Source organism: Natrix helvetica (genome assembly GCF_964273705.1).
Source record: "Natrix helvetica genome assembly, chromosome: 7".
NCBI classification, from domain to species: domain Eukaryota; kingdom Metazoa; phylum Chordata; class Lepidosauria; order Squamata; family Natricidae; genus Natrix; species Natrix helvetica.
In genome coordinates, this window is record NC_138558.1 from 78,190,675 (window position 1) to 78,211,939 (window position 21,265).

General features: G+C 52.4%; 1 protein-coding gene across 7 annotated transcripts in view; it reads left to right on the plus strand.

Annotated features, from left to right (window-relative positions):
* Positions 1-2,245: 2,245 nt before the first annotated feature.
* Positions 2,246-21,265, plus strand: part of ABLIM2 (actin binding LIM protein family member 2) — a 43,702-nt gene continuing 24,682 nt past the window's right edge. For 4 of the 7 annotated variants that reach the window (XM_081959061.1, XM_081959062.1, XM_081959063.1 and 1 more), the window contains exons 1-8: positions 2,248-2,490; positions 8,250-8,393; positions 11,634-11,817; positions 13,827-13,930; positions 14,987-15,113; positions 15,770-15,863; positions 18,909-18,996; positions 20,258-20,316. In XM_081959061.1, the coding sequence (XP_081815187.1) occupies positions 2,472-2,490; positions 8,250-8,393; positions 11,634-11,817; positions 13,827-13,930; positions 14,987-15,113; positions 15,770-15,863; positions 18,909-18,996; positions 20,258-20,316 (819 nt within the window). In that variant the 5' untranslated portion in view covers positions 2,248-2,471. Of the gene's footprint in view, positions 2,491-8,249; positions 8,394-11,633; positions 11,818-13,826; positions 13,931-14,986; positions 15,114-15,769; positions 15,864-18,908; positions 18,997-20,257; positions 20,317-21,265 lie in introns of all 7 variants that reach the window. The other 3 variants (XM_081959058.1, XM_081959059.1, XM_081959060.1) reach the window with 1 other exon arrangement.

Genomic DNA, 21,265 nt, shown 5'->3' on the forward strand with positions numbered 1-21,265 from the left:
GCTATATCAATAAAGGCAAGGTGAGAAGACAAACGTTGTTTTTTTAATTGTTCCCTCTCTTCTTCTTTTTTGAATTTTTAGCTTTCTCTTTGATTTCTTCTGCCTTTTTTCTCACTTTATATTAATTGGAACTGGTTTCTTTAATAAAGTGTATAAAAAAGGTGTATAAAATTATGCACCTTCCCTTCCCCCTCCACACCCCCCCCCCCAAAAAAAAGAGAGACCAGGTTTCAGTTGTATGGTTGTGGCTGCCATTCTGACTTTTTTCTCCATCTGGAACTGGAAGGAAAGGCCCAGGAACTGAGTAAGAAAATCCAGCTGACGACAAAGACAAAGCCGAAATATGGATTTGGGGCTTTTTTTTCCCCAGCAAGAATTCAGCTGCTTCAGCTGCTTTTCTACCTTCTTTTATCCTTTCTTGTTTAATTAGGTGAACAAATTCATTTAAAGAACATAATGACATTGCCTCTAGGAACCTGTCAGGGTGGGTGCGGGGACACAGGCTCCCCATGAATCTCACAAGGCTGAAATTTTTATGGGGTATGTAAAAATGGGAGGGGGGAGGCTTTGAGGGGCCCTTGTGACTCTGGACTTCAAAGGCCAGAAAATGAAGCCCGTGAATCATTCCCCAAGGAGGGACTTGCTGCCCTTTAGACCTGCAAGTGCTCCACGAAGAAGAGTCAAAGGAAGAGGAGCAGCGTTTGTTTAACAAACGGGGAAACAGTTCTCTCTTTTTTTCTCCTCCAATAAGTGCTTCTAAGGAATCTCTCTCGTCTGTTGAAATGGTTGGGTATGTTTCAATTTGATTTTTATCTGGCCTTTGAATTGGGACGGATTCCACTTTCATTAGACTGGTTTTTTGCATTTATATAGGAAAGTTTCTCAACCTCGGTGACTTTCAGACTCTGGACTTCAGTTCCTAGAATTTGGGAAGTTGAAATCCTGGGTGAAGCACAGCAGGACTGCATAGAATTCCATTCTGCAACTTTGAGCAGTCCTTGGATTGTGAACGTAATGGAGTATAAGTACATTGGTCGTATTGATGCGTGACGGTCATAAATTGAATCAGCCATCAATCCCGTTTTACCACCTTTTTTGAGGCGGTTGTAAAGAAACCGCCATAGTCGTTAAGCAAAATGCCTCAGTCATTAAGCGAACCAAGGGTTCGTTATAGGCCGCTTTTGCTGAAAAAATCCCAGCCCAGGTGCCACACTCTCAAAATGTGGTAACGTATCTGGGGGACGTAACATAGTAACGTCACTACTTCAAATGGTCGCTGAGTGAGCAGCTGCAAGTCAAGGACTATTATATAAATTATTGAAAAAAGAATAAAAACATCTTTTATTGTTGTGATAGTTATCACTGTTATTAAAACCTGCAGTTCTCTTCCATTTTGATTAGTTTCTGTATTATTTGCATAAAAGAAAATACTAATCGTCAACCAGGACTAAGCCAAATAAAAGGGCCCAGGCGCCGGAGCCACAGACGCCAGGAGGGGGGAAGCCCCACGACGCTGGGGCGGCCGTTGTCCTGGGAGCCCTCCGGGTTCGGGCCCTGAAGAGGCCATTAAAGCCCAGCTGGGGAGAGCCCTCTGCCCAGGCGGCGGGGGCCTTTTCTCCTCCACAGAGGGATCCGCGCCTCTTCCCAGCCTCCTTTTGTGGATGGGGAGACGCGACCCTTCCCGCGGGAGGGGGTCTCCCACGAGGGCCGGAGCTGCCTGGAGACCCTGGGCGGCTGAGGGAAGGGCGGGGGCGGTTGGCGGGGCCGCTCTCGGGTGCTGCCCGTCCGCGATCTTCAGCTGAGCCCGGGAAGAGCCTCCCGGAAGCCGCCTCCGCTCCCAGCCCGGATCGTGGCGCCCTCCTGGCCGCCCCTCAAGAGAGGCGCAGCAGCCCCTCCAAGTCCGCGCAATGGGACTCCCCCCCATCCCTGCAGAGCCCCCGCGCCCCCCACCCGCCCCGTCCAGCTACCCCCTTTTTGTGCGGGGGCGGGGCTGGGGGCATCGCAGTGTGCCCCCCTCCCAGACCGAGGCAGCGCCCCCGCCGGCCCCGGACCTTCCCCGCCAGGCAGGCGCTGCGGGAGGAGGGGGGGGCATTGAGCGGGGAGGGGGACGGCCGGGTCCCTGCGCCGCGTCTCTCGGCTGCGGCGGGTCCAGCTGGCGCCCAGCCCAGAGGCTCCGCAGAGGCGCCGGTGCCCGGCGGAGCGTGACGGCGGCTGGCTGCTGACGCCGACTCCCCTGCCCGCCGCTCGCTCGCCCCACCTTCTGCGCCGGAGATCGACAGCGCGGAGGAGCAGCAGCCGCAGCCGCGCACAAGCGCCGCGGCGCGCCCGGCTGGCCAGCCGCAGGGAGGAGGCGGGAGCCCGCAGGAGCTCCGCAGAGGAGCCGCCGCCGCCGCCGCGCAACAGGTGCCGGGGGATGTGCGCCCCGCCGGCCGGCGCAAGGGGCAGCCCCGCCGCGGCCCAAGACGCCCAGGATGAGCTCGGCCACGGCAGGTAGGCGCGGGCGGCCACGTCCGACTGCGGCTCCTGCGCCGGCCCTCCGGGAAGGCGGGCTGGGCGGCCCCCGCGCCCCTCCTGGGTCCGGGGGAAAGCAGGGCAGGGCGGCCTGGGCAGCGGCGGGGTCCGGGAGGGCGGGCGCCGGAGTCCGCGGCCCCTCAGGCAGAGCAGGCGGCTGGGGCGCTGCGAGGCGGCGGCCGGAGGGGTCTCCCCCGGCGTCCTGCCCGCCCCGCCTTCCCCTGGGCAGCCCCAGGTGCGCCCCGCTCGCCGCACGCCTCCAGGGCTGGGCTCGGGAGGATCCGCGAGGAGCCGAGTCTGTCCGGCCGCCTCGGCCGCAGCTCCCCGGCGGGGCGTTGCGGGGAGCAGGTGCCGCAGCGATGAGGAGCCCGGCTGTCCACCCCCCCCCACCCCGCCGCAATTGGCGGCTCCCTTTGCGGTTCCCTTGGGCGCAGCGGCGCAGCGCATCTCTCCGGCCGGGAGGTCAGCCTGGCAGTCGGGCGCTCTGGCCACGGGGGTCCCTCTGCGGTGGCGGGGAGAGGAGGGCTGTGGCCCTCGAGCGGCCCTCGGACTACAACTCCCGGCATCCCTCAGGATGGAGCGGTCCTCGGCCTGGGCAGCCGTGTTTGTGCGGAGCCTCACCTGGAGCCCCGATGCCTCTGCGGGTGGCTCGGCTGCAGCGAATTCAGACCCGTGAATGCCGGTGAATCTGCTGATGGCAGCCCGAAGGCAGGCGGGGCCGCAGCTCTCCCTGGCCGGGAATGAGGGACAACATGAAGGGAGCTGGGAGGATGGAAATGGAGGCCTCCTTCATCCCCTGGAAGGCTCCCCCCCCCCTCTCCAAGGCCCGGCTCTGCCTTCTAGGTTTGGGGGCCCCGAGAGGGCAGAGCGGCTCCCTCCGTCCCTCCCTCCTCCCTGGGGCCCCTCTTGGGACCGGCTGCCATGGGCCGGGCTGGGCTGCAGCTGAGGGGGGCCCCCAGGAGCAGGAGGGGCTCAGCAGAGAGAGATTTCAATTATAGTGGACAGGAAGCTGAAGAAGATTCATTTGTCTGACAGGGCCGTGAAAAACGGCCGCAGATTCAGGGTGCCTAGGAAATGATGCCAAATGGGGAAAGGTCCCCTCTGTTTGGATTGGGTTGGGATCCGTCCTGAGCACCGGAATCTCAAAGGATTCAGAGAAGCAGGAACACTTGGGGGTGGGGGTGGGGGTAGGGGCATCAGGGAGACCTGGAAGAGGGGAATCCCTGAAGGGAGGGTCTTCTTTAGTCTGGAGAAGACCGGCGGAGGGGGGGCTATGACAGCCCTCTTCAAACACCTGAAAAGGTGTCAGGCAAGAGTAAATTAAGGAGGGGGGGGAATAGGTCAGAATCTTTTAGGGTGAGCTCATAATGTATTTGAGCAACAGAGAAGCCATTTGTCCTCCGAGGCAGGGCAAGTGAGTGGGGGGATTTGTACACAGCCGCCTGGACTCTTGCGTGGACCAGAGCAGGTCACTCTGGACAGGGGAAGAGGGCCGGAGACTTTTGCTCCTAGGAATCCTGGAAGCATCTTCACATGCTCTGCCTCGTGTCCCTTGAATGGGAGAAGGTGCCATGACTGGATCTGCAACTGGCGCAGGGGCACACGGGGGGCCTCCACTCCAAGGATGAAACAGCGAGTGAGGAGAGCAGAGCCAGCGGAGAGGAAAGCCCCAGGATCTCATCCCAGCAGTTCGATGCTCCCTCTGCAGTTCCCCGCCACCCTGCTCCAGATCAGTTTTGCAGTGCAGACAATGGCAGAAACCGCAAGCACTGGGCCGGGTTAATGGAGGTAAGATCCAGGGAGATGGGTGAAGGTGAAAGAAGCAACCAAAGACCAGAGCTTGGCCAATCGAGGATCTCCCTGCCGGAAGAAAGGCAAAGGCTGGTCTTCCAGAGGAGGATGCCCAGGGCAGATGTCCAACATTATGAGGCCTGAGAACTGGCCGATGGATAGAAATGGCGAGGACTCTGATGAAACCGTCCCTGCTGCTCTTTGTGGAAATGCCAGTGGGAGCCAGAGGCATGGAAGTTGAAGATCTGGACACAAAAACCTTGGAGGAATTACAGGAAGATATTGTCATGGTTTGTTTTATTGATTCATTCATTTATTTAACAGAATAACAGTATAAAGAGTTGGAAGGGGCCTTGGAGGTCTTCTAGTCCAACCCCCTGCTCAGGCAGGAAACCCTGTAGCATTTCAGACAAATGGTTCAAACTTTTCTTAAAAACCTCCATTGTTGGAGCATTCACAACTTCTGGAGGCCAGTTGTTCCACTGATTAATTGTTCTCACTGTCAGGAAATTCCTCCTCAGTTCTAGGCTAGTTCTACTCCTTGATTAGTTTCCACCCGTTGCTTCTTCTCCTGCCCTCAGGTGCTTTGGAGAATAGCTTGACTCCCTCTTCTTTGGGGCAGCCCCCTGAGATATTGGAGCACTGCTATCATGTCTTCCCTGTTCCTTCTTTTCATTAAACTTGACATACCCAGTTCCAGCAACCGTTCTTCATATGTTTCAGCCTCCTGTCCCCTCATCATCTTTGTTGCTCTTCTCTGCACTCTTTCCAGAGTCTCAACATCTTTTAATCCCTTCATTTAGCTGCTCATCCTAATGACAACTCTGGGCAGGAGACCAATTATTTAATTATACAAATAAAAACAGATTCATATGAAAAAAATTAAAGGCAGCTAAGAAAATCCATAGTCACCCACCTTGCAAGGAGGCAATTCCCTTCACCCAACCCACTTGGGCCTCGAGGCTGAGCACATAACTGACATGCTGTCCTTACTGTGACGATGACCAAAGCAGCGAAGGGATTGGAGGGCTTCTGGACAAAGGCGTCCAGGTGAAAAGCCTTTGGGGATTTTGGAGGCCCAGAGAGGTCAGGAAAGAAGTTACCTCCTCAATCGAAACAGGTTGGAGTGCCTGGTGGCTGACCCAGTCCCCATCCTTGTCAAGGCCAGATTTCCAAAACTGAACAGGGAAGCTTGGAGCAGGAACTAGAGGACCACAGAGTTGGGGAGCTCCTGGAGGTAGGTGTCACCACAGACTAGGCCAGAGATGGTCACAACCAGGAGAACCAAACGAGAAAAACAAGGGCCGGCCCAACAAAGATTGGACTGCAGCCAAGAGACCGGGCAGAGGCCTTAACCCCTGGAGGATGAATTGGAGTTGAAGTTGAATCTGCCAGGCCAGCGGCTACCCGAACCATCCCGGCCACCTGGACTCGGACTGAGCTGAGGATTTTCTACAGGTGGACGTCAGTGTCTGCAATCAGCAGGCAACCGTGGCTGAAAAGGTTTTGTCCGGGAAGTTACGAAGAGGGATTTATAAACCACTACAAGGCCAGGCAAAATAAAACGCTTCCGCCTTTTTAAAATAAAAGTTGGGAAAGAAGCTGCCAGCCTATTCCTGATTTGTGGCTTTGGAGTGACTGAACTCAAGCCTGTGCTCCTTTTAGGGGAGACAAAGGTGGCATTCAGTCCTCACGGAGAGGATGGATTGATGACTCTGAAGGGAGGAGCGCACTGGCGCCAAGCAGACCCAGTTCTGGATCTACAAAAGCTAGCAGGACTGGCTCCTAAAAGCCTTTGGCAGCCGATGCTCTGAGCCCGAGATCAGCTCCAGGTGATGGTCAAGAGGACGAGAACACGTGTGTGCGGGGGGGGGGGGGGAATGGCATCTCCTCCTCCGCTTCAGCCACTGAGGTCACTGCTGGGAGATAAATCAAGGGAAGCACCTGCCTCCATCCATCCATCCATCCATCCGTGTGTCTTTCAGCTGGCCTATTGTTGCGTATCTGAAGGTCTCCGTTTGTGTGAGAGCCAAGGGCTCCTCCACTCATCTGTCTCCTGCATGGTCCCCTCTCCCTGGCCTGCCTCCCTTCCTCTAGTAGCCTAGTTAGAAGTTAATTTTTCCTGGTCTGCATATTTCTTGAAGAGTGGAACTTTTCCTCAAGTCCAGCATAAGGAACGTCTGCTAGCCTTCACTGAAATGCAGGCTAGGTCTCCAAGACATTTTTACTCTCTTTAAAGTGACTTTCTGCTGCATAATTACCGGCATTATTTCAGCCTGGGAGGACATCCTCTCTCCGGACTCCTGCTGGGTCCAAATCCACAACATTTGCAGCCAGGGAGGAGAGAAATCCGATTAAGGCCTGGATGGGTAAGAGAGACGCAGCTGAAGCATCAACCAGGCTGCCCTTCCGGATCCGGCTTGGATAAGAAGGCAACTTAGCAGGTGTGTGTGAGCAGGTTCTCGAGCAAACAACCCAATACCTGAACCATCATAAAAATAGGGGACAGGTAGACCCTGTCCCTCTTCCCCAAAAGAGAAGGACTCCTGGCCCCATCATCTCACAAGAGCAGACGAGAAAGGAGCACAAAGCTTGAAATCTTAATTTTATTAAGTTTGCTTCGATACGTAGCCACTGCTAGAATTCCTTCCTAGTCACTTCAGTCATGTTGGTTTTTCTAATGGAAAGAGAATACATTGGGCTGGAAATGGAAACAGAACTGTGATGAAAAAACTCTTCATTTGGCAAATTGGTATCATGGATGTGTAATGAAATATTTGAGATGTTTAAAAATGTGTGTGGAACTTTGGAGGGCAAGGATAAGCTAGAAATTTGGATGGAGCACTTGGACCAGGAAATGGAAGAGAAGAGAGTAAAAAAAGAGGGCTCAATTGAAGAACAAGAATAGAAGAAAAAGGAACTAAAGATGAAAATGGCTAGATGGTTTCATTAGGGTAAAGTAGATGAAAAGAGGAATCATGAAATTATGATTTGGTATAACTTTGAAGGGGCAATTAATGATATTGTTTATATAATGAAGAAAATAAGTTTAAGAAGGAAAATATGAGAAGAGAATAATAAAGTTGGAATTGGAAATAGAATTATGATGTAAAATGGATTGTGTATAAAAGAGGATGTAAAAGGAGAAATCCTGGACAACGCTTTGTTCATAAATGTTATTTGTATTTAAAAAAACAATAAAAACTTTATTTTTTAAAAAAAGTAGTGTTGGTTTTTCTTATTCCGTATAAAATGCCTTATTTTACACACCCTGTAGGAACTGAAAACTATTGTTGATCTTAATTTCATTAAGGTAATTATCTGATGATAATTAGAGTGATGTGGCGGCCTAGAGGGGAAGATGCTCGCCTCCGGCTCGGGAGGTTGAGAGTTCAATCCCAGGCAGCAACAGATGTTTCTCTTATCAGGGCGCAAAGAAAAAATATCTGTCGAGAGCTCCACGTAGGCGTCAAGGAGGGCATCCGGCCAGTAAACGTTCAGCTCCATTCAGTTCCCCCCGACCCCACCCCAACAAAAAGGGGTTACAGGGACACAAAAAAATAGGATTGAGTTAAAGAAAAAAGTACTGTGGGAAATGAACTCTGTTCACATTCCTCTCAATCCCATCTCTGAAAATTTCAGACAAGAGTATCTCTCCTTTGTTTTCATGGATCTTTTTATGATTTACCTGAGGAGCCTCCCAGGTGTTTAGTGGTCAGCGAGTGGTCTATACTTCCTGAATTCTCCTCAACCATTATTCTCCTTCCCTTGCTGGTCCTTCCCTTGCTGGGGAATCCTGGGAGTTGACGTCCACAGGTTGGAGACCCCCGTCCTAACCTGAGCAGAGTCGGAGTCGGTCGGGTCCTTTCTGCAGAAGGGTGAAAGCAGGGATGGGGAAGCCACCTTCTCTTCGACCCTTTGGTAAAGGCTGTTTCCCTTTCCGGCAGCTTCCCAGCGACAGGCTGTGCACAGCCACCTGGAGGCATCCTCTGGAGCCGCCATCCTTTGCCACAACTGTGGGAGCCCGTGCAAAGGAGAAGTGCTAAGAGTGCAGAAGAAGTATTTTCACATTAAGTGTTTCATTTGCAAAGGTACGTGCCGTAACCTGTCTATGTAGCAGGGAAATGAACGCTGGGCTTTTTTTTTTTTTTTGCCATTTTGCCACGGTTTATGGCCAGATGTTGCTCCCAAAAATTGGCCCTTCTGCAAGCTTTGCAGAGATTTGCACCTAGGAAAAGAGGACAGTTAAATTAGGGTGGGTCATCAAAATTAATTGGCACAGTCACATCCCATTTAATTTAAGTGTCCTATTTTCCCATGTGCGAATTATATTTCCCCCAATTAAGTTTCAGCTCTGGGTGTAATACAAATCCAAACCTCTGTTCAGAAATAAAAACCAGTATAGTACCTGGAGGCCCATTGCTGGCCAGTGGCATGGGTGGCAAAAGTCCAGAGGCTGGCTGTGACACTGATTCCTGCATGCATCACCTGTAAAAAGGGGGGTCAGGGCTCCAGGCAAGGGGGTTGAGCTGTTATCTTGACTTTGGGGTGGGGGGCATCCTTTTCCCTAGAAACAGCATCTCCCCATTTCCTCTCTTGGGCCCTCCCAAAAGCCTGGGACACCCAAGGGTGATGTCCGGGAACAGATCTCGGGTTTTCTTCTTCACCTGGGTGGGGCCTATTGGCCCGTGAGGGGAAGAGCAACCCTCTCTGGGCGACCTCTGTAAGGAGGTGGGCCCTTAGATGGGAAGCCGAGGTGGGCCTGGGGGGGAAGGAGGGCCTAGGGCCCTTCCAGGGAGGGAAGAATCGGACCAGAAAGGAAAGCGAATTCTGTGGGCCGGTCAGAAGATGCGTGGCGTCTTCAGGGGTTGTGGCCAAGGGAGGACATTGCAGGGTTAAGGGTTAACTTCACCGTAAGGACAAGGCCATCGCTTGGGGGGTGGGGGTGGGGGGGCTGAGTTTATAGGCAGGCCTATAAATAGGGTCCTTCCAGAGAACTGAATGTCATCCTGGAGAGCTGGCAGGGGAATCCGCCGCAGGGCGAGAGAGGGAGGCTCCCGGGGTTGGCTGGGAACAGTTGCTGGAGGATGAAAGCTGGCAGGAGTGTGACCGGCTTCTCTCGGCTGTCCCAATGCCAGCCCGGAGGGGCGTTGCAGAGACGCCGCCTCCAAAGTGGCAGCTGTGCCTTGGCAGAGGCTGGGCTGCAAAGCCCTGGTGCCCCTTACAGGCTCCAGCTCGGTATGGATGCCTGGGGTGGGGGCCCTTTAGAACAGAAGAGCTTATCAGCCCCCCTCCCCCACCCGGTTGAAATGCAGTGCAGGCCGTTGGCTTCAGCTGGGACGCAGGCGCCTTCAGGAGAGGAGCTGCGGCCCTTTTGCAGGGGGAGGCCAGGCCTCCATTCATAAAAACGGATGCAGCTCTTCAAACAGCCCAAATTTGTGTCTCGGGACTCAGGACGGGTTGGTCCCTGAGACCTCTGGCCCTTCAGTGGGGAGAAGGAGCGCTTGTGAGTGAGTGACCCCATGACCACCAGCCTCAGCTCAGCACCTAGGGGGCCACAGGCGAGATCTGTTCTGAATGAGGCTTCCTCAGCAGCACGAAGCCAAGTCCTGGTCCCGATAAACCCCTTTTATTTCATTGACAGGGAATTCCTCTCCAGCAAAGTCTTTCAAGATAGCTCACAATTACCAACCTTTATCGGGCTTGGAGAGTGGCCAGGCTGATATCTTTCAGGAATGAACTAATTGTCTCCTGCAAACTCCACTCTCCTTTCACTCTTCTTTTATTCCCAATGGGAGGGGCCATTCATCCTCCACCTGTGGCCTTACTCCCAAGTCGACCCCAGTTCTTTAGCTGTTCCCTTCGTCTGGCCACTCTGCTCATGCGCTCACTGGGAACAGGCTCCAGCTGTTCCTCTGCCTCAATGATGTCTGACTCTGAAGGCAGCTGATAACTGGCAGACGGCTCTGCCAGTTATCTGCCTCCGACACAGCCCTCATCAGAGCCTTCCCCAGACTCCAGGACTGGCCCAAGTTCCTCCCCAACCTCCTCACTCTGTCCTCACTCTGCTGTCAGCTCTGTAGGCCGCTGGCGGGCCACAACAAGATCTCTTCCACCTGAGGTAGCTGAAGTCCTTGGGGTTCCTGGGTCAGTTGGAGCATCTCATCCATGCGTTCCCTGGAGGTTGGTCTGACCCTGGTGGTCCTCAAAGCCTAGTTAAGGCAAGAGGCTGCCTTGAGGCTCGCTCAGCCTGAGGACCCCAGCAGGGCTGGGCAAAGGAGTCTCTTGGGTGTGGCACCCATGAGGAAAGCAGCACTGTGCTGTCCCAATGCAAACCCCACCCCTTTTGCGTACACATCGTGGTGTCGTACGTGTAGAGTTTCTGTTGCAAGAGCCCAAGGCTGCATCTGTTGCTTGGAGGAATGCATGAGGTCCTGAGAAGGTCCCTGGTGCTCAGCTGTGGGGATTGAAACTTACTTGTTTATGTGGTGTGTGGCATAACATACATTGACTTACAATGTGTATTAACATTTCGCCTAAATTAAAATCAGAGTGAAATATGAATATTTTAAAAGATCCCCGTTCAGATACCAAGGTCTAGGCCAGGGGTGTCAAACTCCAGGACCACGATGTGGTTGGATCCAGCCTGCGGGGCCATCCTGGAAAATGTAGAGGGACATCCCACATCGCTTCGCCCACTCTACCCAATGCAAAGAGGAAACATGCCAGACGTTTGGGGAGTGGCGCCAAGCTGGCCACACACATCCAGTCGGCCACGCACACCCGGCCCCAGAGGTGGGTACCTACTGGTTTGGCCAGGTTTGGCCGAATAGGTAGTAACTTGGCCTGCCTCGCCCCCCAACTAGCGCCGCCATCTTGTTTTCTGCTTCTGCGCATGCGCAAAAGCATTTTTTTAGTATTGTGCATGCGTGCGCGCAGCACATCCCTGAGTGAACCGGCAGTAGCAGCAGCCGGAACCCACCCCTGCCTGGCCCCCCCGAGGTCAACCACAGCCCTGATGCGGCCCTCAATGAAATTGAGTTTGACACCCCTGGCCTAGTCCGTCTAATTTGCAACATAGCAGAATGCGGAGTCGGATGGGACCTTGGAGGCCTTCTAGTCCCAACCTCTTCCAACAAGGTCAGAGGTCCTTGTGCCCTCGGTGGAGCCTCCCGTGCTTTGGTTCCCAGATCATCCTGCAGGAGGCGCAGGAGGAAACGGTCAGAGATGCAGCCCGTCCCTCCGTGGCTCACATACCCTAGCATGGCGCTGGGCCCAAGAGACGGAGGCCGCCTGCTTAACCCACCCCCCTCACTCTGTTTTGTTTGCAGCGTGCGGCTGTGACTTGGCCCAGGGGGGCTTCTTTGTCCGACAAGGGGATTACGTCTGCACGTCGGACTACCAGCGGCTCTACGGCACTCGCTGCTTCAGCTGTGATGAGTTCATTGAGGGCGAGGTGGTCTCTGCCCTGGGGAAGACCTACCACCCAAACTGCTTCGTGTGTGTCCTCTGCAGGTGAGTCCTTGGGTGGCATCTTCCTCCCGAAGACGAGGGTTGATGGGGAGCCGTGGGCAGTTCCCAACAAAAGAGACCCTGGGGCTGCTTCCAAACAGTGTCCAGGGCATCTGAGAAGAACCTGGGCCTCCATCCAAGAACTGGCTTTCCTTCAGTTGGGACTCTCTGCTGATGGAAAACCTGGCGGCCAGAAACCCTCGTCCAGGGGCTCAACTCAGCTCCCAAGTGCTGTGAGCCTCCACACACACACACACCCCGCAGCCCCCACCCACCCAAAAGTGTTTGTCCCTGTAATCCCAGAGGGACCCCTCCCTCTAGAAGGAGAAGAGGCAGTCCGGCCTCTCTGACAAATTTTCAAGAACCAAGGTATTAATTATGACCTTTAAAGCGCTCCATGGCTTAGGCCCAGGGTACCTGCGAGACCACCTACTGCCACCAGTAGCCTCCCACCGTCCAGTGCGATCCCACAGAGTTGGCCTCCTCAGGGTGCCCTCGGCCAGGCAGTGTCGGCTGGTGACCCCCAGGGGGAGAGCCTTCTCTGTGGGAGCGCCTTCCCTCTGGAATGAGCTGCCCCCGGAGCTTCGCATAATCCCTGACCTCCGGTCCTTCCGACGCGCCCTAAAAAGTTGGCTTTTCCAGCAAGCCGGCCTGGCCTGTTAAATTTATCTCATTTTTTAAATGTTAGTGTTACATTAATTGGGTTTGTTTCTTGGATTGTTTCTAATTTTCTTTTAAGTTTTGTAATATGTGTTTTTTAATGCTGTACGCCACCCTGAGTCCTTTGGGAGAAGGGCGGCATATAATAAATAATAAATTTAAATTTATTAGCCTCTCCCTTTCCAGACAGGACTCGGGGCGGCGTACAGTGGAACATATAAAACATAAAACATGTACAGACACATAAACATACTCATATACAGAGACATACATGCACGGAGGAGGTAACAAATTACATCACATTTAGACAATTAAAAATCACCATTAAAATACCCCATTTACAATAACACAATTTAAAAATTTAAAATTTAAAACAACTGTCAGGAGGAATAAGGAAAAAATTTACGGTTGAGCCAGGCCAGATAATTGAAAGAGGTGGGTCTTCAGCTGTACACGGAAGGATCGGAGATCGGAAATAATCCTGATGTCACGGGGGAGGTCATTCCACAGGGCTGGGCCCATCACAGAGAAGGCTCTGCTCCTGGGTGTCGCCCCCCGACACTGTTTAGCGGACGGCACCCGAAGAAGTCCCTCTCTGTGTGAGCGGATTGGTCGTAGGGATGTATGGGGCAGGATGCGATCCTGCATGTAACTAGGTCCTGTGCATATAAATCCAATAAAGCAAAACAAAACAAACAAACATAGAGGGCTCAATCCCATCCAGTGGCCAGGAGAAAAAGAGGGTGAGGATGCAAGAGAGGGAGGGGAGAATGCTGGCCCTCGTCTATTAGTGAAATCATGAAGCCTCTCAAGCCTTGCTTGACCCAGATTGCAAAACCGAAAGTCTCGCAGATCTTTGGCCGAAAGCCTTTTTTCTGCTCTGCTTTGTCAGCTTTTGAGATGCTACCCCCCTTTCCCCCCCCCCTTTTCTCCTCTGAAAATTTGCCCTCTTGGTTGCAGCCTTTCAGGACAGATCAGAACCCCCCCGAATCTCAAAGGGGGAGGAGGAGAAGCTCTGCTCCCCCATCTGTGACCGATGGTGCCCGTCCTCCCTCCAGGCTATTTATTGAGGGGGGGGGGGGAGAGAGATTTCTTGTGCCATTTCTCTTCCGGGGAAGGAAGAGTCCTGGAGAAAGCGTTCAGACTCTTAAGAAGGACCGTTTATAGCTTTCTCAGTCCAGCTGATGTGGTTGTGCAAAACCTTCAGCCCTTCAGTTTGGGGAGGAAAACGATCCTTCCTGCAGAGGATTTCCATGGGTGGGAGGGGGGGAAAGGTTGGAGGGAGAAGCTCCTGAAGAGGATTGGGGGGGCGGGGGGGCATATAGTGATGCTGCTTCTGCCTCCTCCTGCAGGCAGCCGTTTCCTCCTGGGGACCGTGTGACTTTCAATGGCAAGGAGTGCGTCTGCCAGAAATGTTTTCTGCCCCCGGCTGGGGCCAGTTTTCCCGTCCTCCGAAGTAAGTCGCGGCTTTCGAGATCTATGGCCAAGCGGCTATTTTTAGCAGCCGAAGGAAAATATCCTCCCTGAACGTTTTCCTCATCTGCAGCCTTTGCTTGGACGTCAAGGAAGCGATGTGCAGGCTTAATTTTTCAGCGTTGGGGTGGCCGCCTGCAATGCGCGGGGCGTGGGGCTGCCGATGGAGGCCGCCCAGGGCGTCCAGGTCCTTCACCAGATAACTGGGTTCAGGTTGAAATAGGCTGGGATCCTGGTTGTTTACCAGAGGCTCCTGTGCCCCGTTCAGAGCGAGGGTGGGGCTGCTCACGGCTGCAGCCCCGGGACTCCCAAACTGCCCAGGGAGGCTACCCCCCTCGAGAGAGAGGTCCACGAGGCACGGGCCACAGGCCTCCTCCTTAGCAGCCCCCTCCCCCACCCCCTTGTGGTTCAGTCAGCCCCTGCGCTCTTGTCTGCTGCCTCAGCAGCTACACGGCCAGGAGGGCAGGTTCAGCAACGGGGATTTTAGACAACGCGCACTTCCCCTCCCACCCCCCGACCCTTTTTCTTATGAAATGGCTTAGCCAATCCTTGAGCAGAGCCCTGGTTGACCAGAGCGGTGATCAGCTTTATGACCTCTCGTTTAATGAGGAATCAAAGTTACAATGGCCCCCGGAAAAGTGATTTACGGCCAGTCTCCAAGGCTACAGACGAGTTGCAGCTTCCATGCAGTCGCCTGATCATGATTGGCAACCTTCCCGGCAAGTTTCCAACAAGCAATGTCAATTGGGAAAGCTGGATTTGCTTAATGACCATATGATTCACTCAACGGCCACGTGATTAGTGTAACGGCCGTGATGATTCACTTCACAGCCATGGTTGAAGGTTGGAGAACTGGATTCATTTCACGACTGCATTACTAGGTGACTGGAATTCCAGTCCCAGCTGTGCTCGTAAGCCGAAGGCCACCTGTTGTCCAGCTGTGTGGGGCTGTCCTGGCCGGTCTTGGCCGACCCCCAAAGGCCGGACCGGGGGGGGGGGCGCAGGTGCAGCTTCCGAGGGTTTCTCTTCTTCTTTGCAGATTGCGGGAACTGTGGCTCCGAAATCAAGAACGGCCAGTCCTTGGTGGCCTTGGGCAAGCACTGGCACCTGGCCTGCTTTAAGTGCAAGATTTGTGGGAAGCTTCTCACTGGGGAGTATATCAGCAAGTAAGTCGGAGGCCCCCTTCGGCCGCCCTGTGGGGAGCCCAGAGTGGTAGGCGGGAGTTTGTGGAACCGGTCTCCCGAAGTGCTGCGTGACCGTGAGTTGGCTTGGGTACAGACACGGCACCCCGTAGGACGGCTTCACCGCCTGGCCTCCCAGGACGCTCCCTGTTCTGGGAAGTGGGTGGAAGACAGAGGCTGGGCGACCTGTAGCCTCTGGGCCAAAGAGCAGGGAGGGGGGTCTCTCACCCTTTGGTGGAAGATGGGAACTGGAGTAGGGAAAGGAGGGGCCGGGGCAATCAGTCTGTCCTGCGGGTGGAATCAGAGGGCAGAAAGTTTAGGACTCATTTGGAAAATTAAATTGCCCCCATCAGAAAGTCCTTGTGCGAAGGGGAAGCCCAGCCTACTTGGGAATCGCCTGCCTCCACCGTGATGGCGGATCAAAGGCAAAATGGAATTGCGGTGTGAAAGGAGGTGGATATGTAAAAGCCAGGAATTGTTTGGTTTTCCAAGTTACCAGTTAAGTTTGGAATCGTCTTGTGTTGCCATTGGACGGATTCGCTCCCGAAGGACCGTGTTTGGTTCTTCTTCTAACTTTCCCCCCAGCGGTCAGCCTGCCCTGAGAGCTGGCTCTGAGGCAGGGTGTCTTTTCTTCCCTGCAGGGATGGCGTTCCATATTGCGAAAGAGACTATCATACTACGTTTGGGATCCAGTGTGACCGTTGTGGGAAGTTTATCACTGGGAGAGTTTTGGAGGTAAGGCAAGGCTGGAAGGAAGGCACAACAGGGGAAAAGCAGCAGAGTTTGGCTCGTGAGGTACCTGGCAGGTGGCAAGAACAACACAGGGAGTTAACTTTGGAGTCGTTTCCCTTCTTCTTCTTCTTCTTCACCTATAGACAGAGTCTTGCCAGAGTGAAGCAACTGTCTGCAGAACTACAGATATGAGGTCTGAGGGAGGAGCTGGGGAGGAGCCTCCTTAATGCTCTTTCTGCCACCCAAACTTTCCAAGCTTCACGGCCTCTGGAAAGCAGCCCCTCCCTCCTGAAAACCCAGGCCACGTTCCATTATAGTATCTGAGGTTTTGCTCAATATAATTTAAAAATAAGAGTTTCTCAAGGAAGACCTCTTCATTTGGGAAGTTCTTTTGCTCTTCCTTCTCCAGTCAGATCTGCTTCTTGGACACTGCGGGATTTCTGTTTTTTTTTAAAAAAATTACAGTTTTTATTAGACATTTTCAAGTTTAAAAAGCACAAGAAAAAGCAAATACAAACACAAATAGAAAACAGATAAAAACACAAACAACATAACAATATGATATACTTTTACAGCTTTTCATGTCACCATATATATTCTGCTTTTGAGGTTTACTATTCAATTATTGCCTTCTTTTAGTTTTTAATAATTCTAATGATAATGTGATACCGTGTTTCCCCTAAAATACGACAGGGTCTTATTTTCTTTTTACCTACAAAATATGGCTTGGGCTTTATTATGGGGGGAGAGGGTTTATTGTTTTGGGGTTGCCGGGCGGCTGCTCTCTTGCGAGGGGGCTCCCAAAGAGCTGGGCAAAGAGCCTCAGGGGAGAACGGCTGGATTGTTGTGCTGTCGCAGCAGCTCAACACAACAGCCATGAAGCCACCACGCTCACGAGCAGCCACCCGGCAAACCCCCTTTGCAGCCGGGAACAGCGCCATTCACTGACCTAGGGGTATCGCCAAGTCGCGTGAGCGCCTGTTTGCCGCTACCTGGCTCCCGCGGCTTGGCGCCTTCCAAATGCCAGTGAATGGCGCTCTGCATGGCTGGAGAGGGGGGTTGCATGAGCGGCTGTTCTGCTCTTGCTCACCCGCCTCCCAGCCTCAGGATGCCCTGGCCCAGCTCTCATTACGGAGCCAGGGCACCTCCGCTGCCGCCGCCGCCGCCATCCCAGCCTGGCTTTTTCCGTGGCTTCCAAACCGAGTTTTTTGGCAGTGGCCACTCTGTGCACATGCTCTATGGTTGTGGGCCAGCTGCTAGGTTGGTGAGCGGCGCTCTGCCTGGCTGGAGGTGGGGGGTTGTCCAGGGGGCTTATATGCGGGGGGTGGGCTTATATTTTTGCCCTCCAGAAAAATGTGGAATGGCTGTATTATGAGGACATGTCATGTATTTTCGGGGAAACATGGTAATTATGTTATAGTATAGTAGTTTGGAACATATAAGCAGAATTACATATATACATTTTTCTTCATAGTATATTTGATAGTTTTCAAAACTGTTATTTCTCGTTTCGGCTTCTATTCTCTAGCCACTTGTAGAGGCTACTCCAAATGTTATAATAGACCGACTCTTCTCTTTCTTTTAACTCCATGGTCATCCTGTCCATCTCAGCACATTCGACTATCTTCCTGTTTACCATATCGTCTGGGTGGTGGTGAGGGTAGCTTTTTGTTTCCCAAATTTTTCCAGGATCCCCAAAAAGGCGAGCCAAAGAAGATGGGCCCAGGGGATGGGACTTCCCTGGCCTGAGACTCCGTCCATTGTCTTCCACCCCCACCCCATTTTTCTCACTTTTTAAAGTCCAGGGTAGAACTTTAACAACAACAACCCCCCCCCCTCTGTTTTGGATGAGAGAATTGGGGGCGAGTCGGATCCTGAAACGTCCAACCCAGTGGCGTCCACTCATGGCAGGGGGCTCTCTGCCCCACCCCCTTCCTCTCCCTTGGAAAGAAAAATGCCCCAACCGTGATGGTGTGATTTCATTTGCTACTCGCTGCTCCTATGGGAGGAAGTGACTTTGAGGCTTCGGGTGGGTTTTTCTCCCCTGGTAGGGCAGCGGTGGGGGGGGTGTGTTTCAGCCACAGCAAACCCCTGCAGGCTAAATCCAGCCTGCTATTTAAAGCCAAAAGATGATTCACTGGCAGAAGAGTTATATAGCAACCGATGGAAGGAACTGGGTATGTTGAAGAAAAAGGGATTGGCCAGAAGCACCTGCTCCAGGAGATCATAGATAATTTATTAAGTCCTCCCAGGGAACTGAAAGCAGGGAGGAACATGGGGTGGGGGGCCTGTTACAGCCTTTTTATTTTCTTTGGTAAAGCAAGGTGGTGACTGTATCTCTGCTGTGAAGTTATCCGGGATAATTTTAAATCTTTTAACGTATTTTAAGCTGCCTCTTTCCTGAAGCCATGTTGGAGCAGTTTTACGTATTCCTTGTGAGTTACCGTATTTTTCGGAGTATAAGCCGCACCTTTTTCTCCCAAAAAAGAGGGTGAAAATCTGGGTGCATCTTAGACACTGAATACAGCATTTTTGGCTTACCAAAACCCTGTCTCCCCCTTTGCAAAAATGGACGTGCAGAGGGTTTGGGGGGCTTGCAAAATGTTCCTGGGAGCTGGGGGAAGCAAAAGCAAGTGAAAAGGGGGCCATTTTTGCCTGTTTTTGCCCTCCCCCCCCCAGCTCCAAGAAGCACTCTATAAGCCTCCCAAAGCACATGCATGCCCTTTTTTATTTTGGGAAAAAACGGGCAAAAAAGGGCCACTTTTTGCTCATTTTTACCCCCACCACCAGCCCCAGGAGCACTCTGCAGGCCTCTCATACTCTCTGCATGCCCCGTTTTTCACAAAAAATGAGGCATGCAGAGTGCAAAAACTTTTTTTTAAAAATATAACTCTTCAAAATCCTGGTGCGTCTTATACTCCTGTGCGTCTTAGAGTCTGAAAAATACGATAGTTCTTTAATGCAACTGGCCTGGCATTTCAGGGGAGGGGAAGTGATTGTGCCCTCCCTGATAATGTTCTCGTTCACTACTCCCCATCCCCACCCCAGGCTGGAGAAAAGCATTACCACCCAACCTGTGCCTCCTGTGATAAGTGCAATCAGATGTTTGCTGAAGGAGAAGAGATGTATCTTCAAGGTAAACCAGACAGCCTGTGAATTACTGGCATTTGTGGTGGGCCTGTGTCTCCAATCCAAATATTCCAACCTTGAGATATCCTGTTAAGAATTAAGAGTTATTTCTTTTTGAAATGGGAGGCTTAATGTCTATGGAGGATATTCTCAATTATCCAGGCCACAGTTGTCTCAAAGGTGCTTTTTTCGAAAGGCAATTATGATTTTTCCTTGAGGAAGAAGAGATTTCAGTCCTCATCCAAGAAGCTTCACCAGTTCTGACTGATGAAGCTTCAGAACTGATGAAGCTTCTTGCTTAAGAAGTGAAACGTCTTCTTCCTCAAGGAAAAAAAAAAAAGTCCAGTTGCCCTTTGAAAAAAGCACCCTTGAGAAATCAGCAGCTGTTTTTCAACAATTCCAGTAGCAAAAAGAAGGTGTACATTTCTGGGGTGGCCTGAACAGCTGCCTTCTATACTGCAACAGCTGGCTCTGAGAGCATCTTAAGTATGAGGAGCGGCCAGGTTGCAAGTTTTCTGTTTAATATGCAATGCCAGCCAGAATGTCCGCTTGGATAATTCACCCGGAGTAAGGGAAATAGAGTAAAAATATAATTGGATAAACAACTATCATTCCCCCCCCCCAAAAAAATGTATGTATATTCTGCATTTCTCTTAAGGGTCTAGGACAGGGGCTCCCCAAACTTGGCAACTACTCATTGCCTCCCAACTTTTCATTGCCAGCTCACCACCGTAAGTTAGCCGTGGCAAGATGAGATGCCCACAACGAGTTGACCCATGTCCATGTCTATAAAGCTGCTGCTGCTTGCTTGCTAACGCCCGAATAGCTTTTGTGTTTTCAGTTGCAGAGACGTCCAAAGGGCCAAAACACTGTCCCACATTCTTAGAATCGTGCCAATAATTAACTCGCCCATGGAGACACACGTCACACCCGTCCCTCTGACCGTGGTTTAGCCCCTTCGCCCTGACTCCAGATAAATGGAGCAATCCTCACTTAATTCCTGGCTGCCCAGCTAGAGGGCGGCATCTGTGTGAGAGCCGAAAGGTTAAGGCCCAGCCAGGAGTGGGAGGGGAGCCCCCACCCCGCCAGAGAAAAGCTGTGGGGAGCTTTGCAAAGATGGCACCCCGGGGTTCCCTCTGGGAAGAAGCTGGGGACCGAAGGGGGCTCCCCCCTTTCATAGGTGGCTGGGCGCAACCTTCCAATAAGTCATCTGCATGCAGAACATTGAAGGGGGAAAACGAGGACTGAAATTCTCGTTCCCTTTTCAGGGTCGTCTATTTGGCACCCAGCTTGTCGACAGGCAGCCAGAGTTGAAGAGAAGGCCAAGGTAAAAATGTCCACGAAAGCCTTGACTTTGTTTTCCATCCTGCTGGGCGTCTTTTCAGAGCGCTTAGCAGCCTCCAGCCCAGGGGTGAAATTAAACATTTTTCTACTACCGGTTCTGTGGGTGTGGGTGGTGGGCGTGGCAGGGGAAGGATACTGCAGAATCCTCGTTCCCTCCGCACTCCAGGGGAAGGACTCTGCAACCCTTACGCTCAGAGAACACCGGAGGAGTTGGGGAGGAATAAAGGAAAGGGGAGGAATAAGGGACACGGTGGCTAAGACCCTCAGCTTGTCGATCAGAAAGGTCGGCACTTTGGCGGTTTGAGTCCCTAGTGCCGCGTATCGGAGTGAGCTCCTGTGACTTGTCCCAGCTTCTGCCAACCTAGCAGTTCGAAAGCACGTTAAAAAATGCAAGTAGAAAAATAGGAGCCACCTTTGGTGAGGAGGAAACAGTGCTCCATGCGCCTTCGGCGTTGAGTCATGCTGGCCACATGACCATGGGGACGTCTTTAGATAGCATTGGCTCTTGGGCTTTGAAACGGAGATGAGCACCGCCCCCTAGAGTCGGGAACGACTAGCACAGATGTACGAGGGGAACCTTTGCCTAAAGGAAACGGGTCGGATGGGGGGTGTTTTCTTTCTTAGTGCCAGAATAGATGGGCTGAGTGCTGGTCCAGTAAGAGAAAGGCTAAATGTAGATTTAGAGAAGAAAATGAAGGATGAGGACATTTTGTAAGGGTGATGAGCTTGGAGGACAAGAGAAAGATTGGCTGCCTAGGAAACAATCAAACATGAGGAGGGGGGGAGGCTTACATTAAAAGTCGAAGGAAGAAATTTAGGAAGGACCTGCCTTAATGCATCAGAGAGTTGAAAATGGTGATAGGAAGCCTGTTCTTCCAGACTTCCAAGATTCTGTCACTCTGCCCTTAACCATGAAGTAGAATTAGCTCATC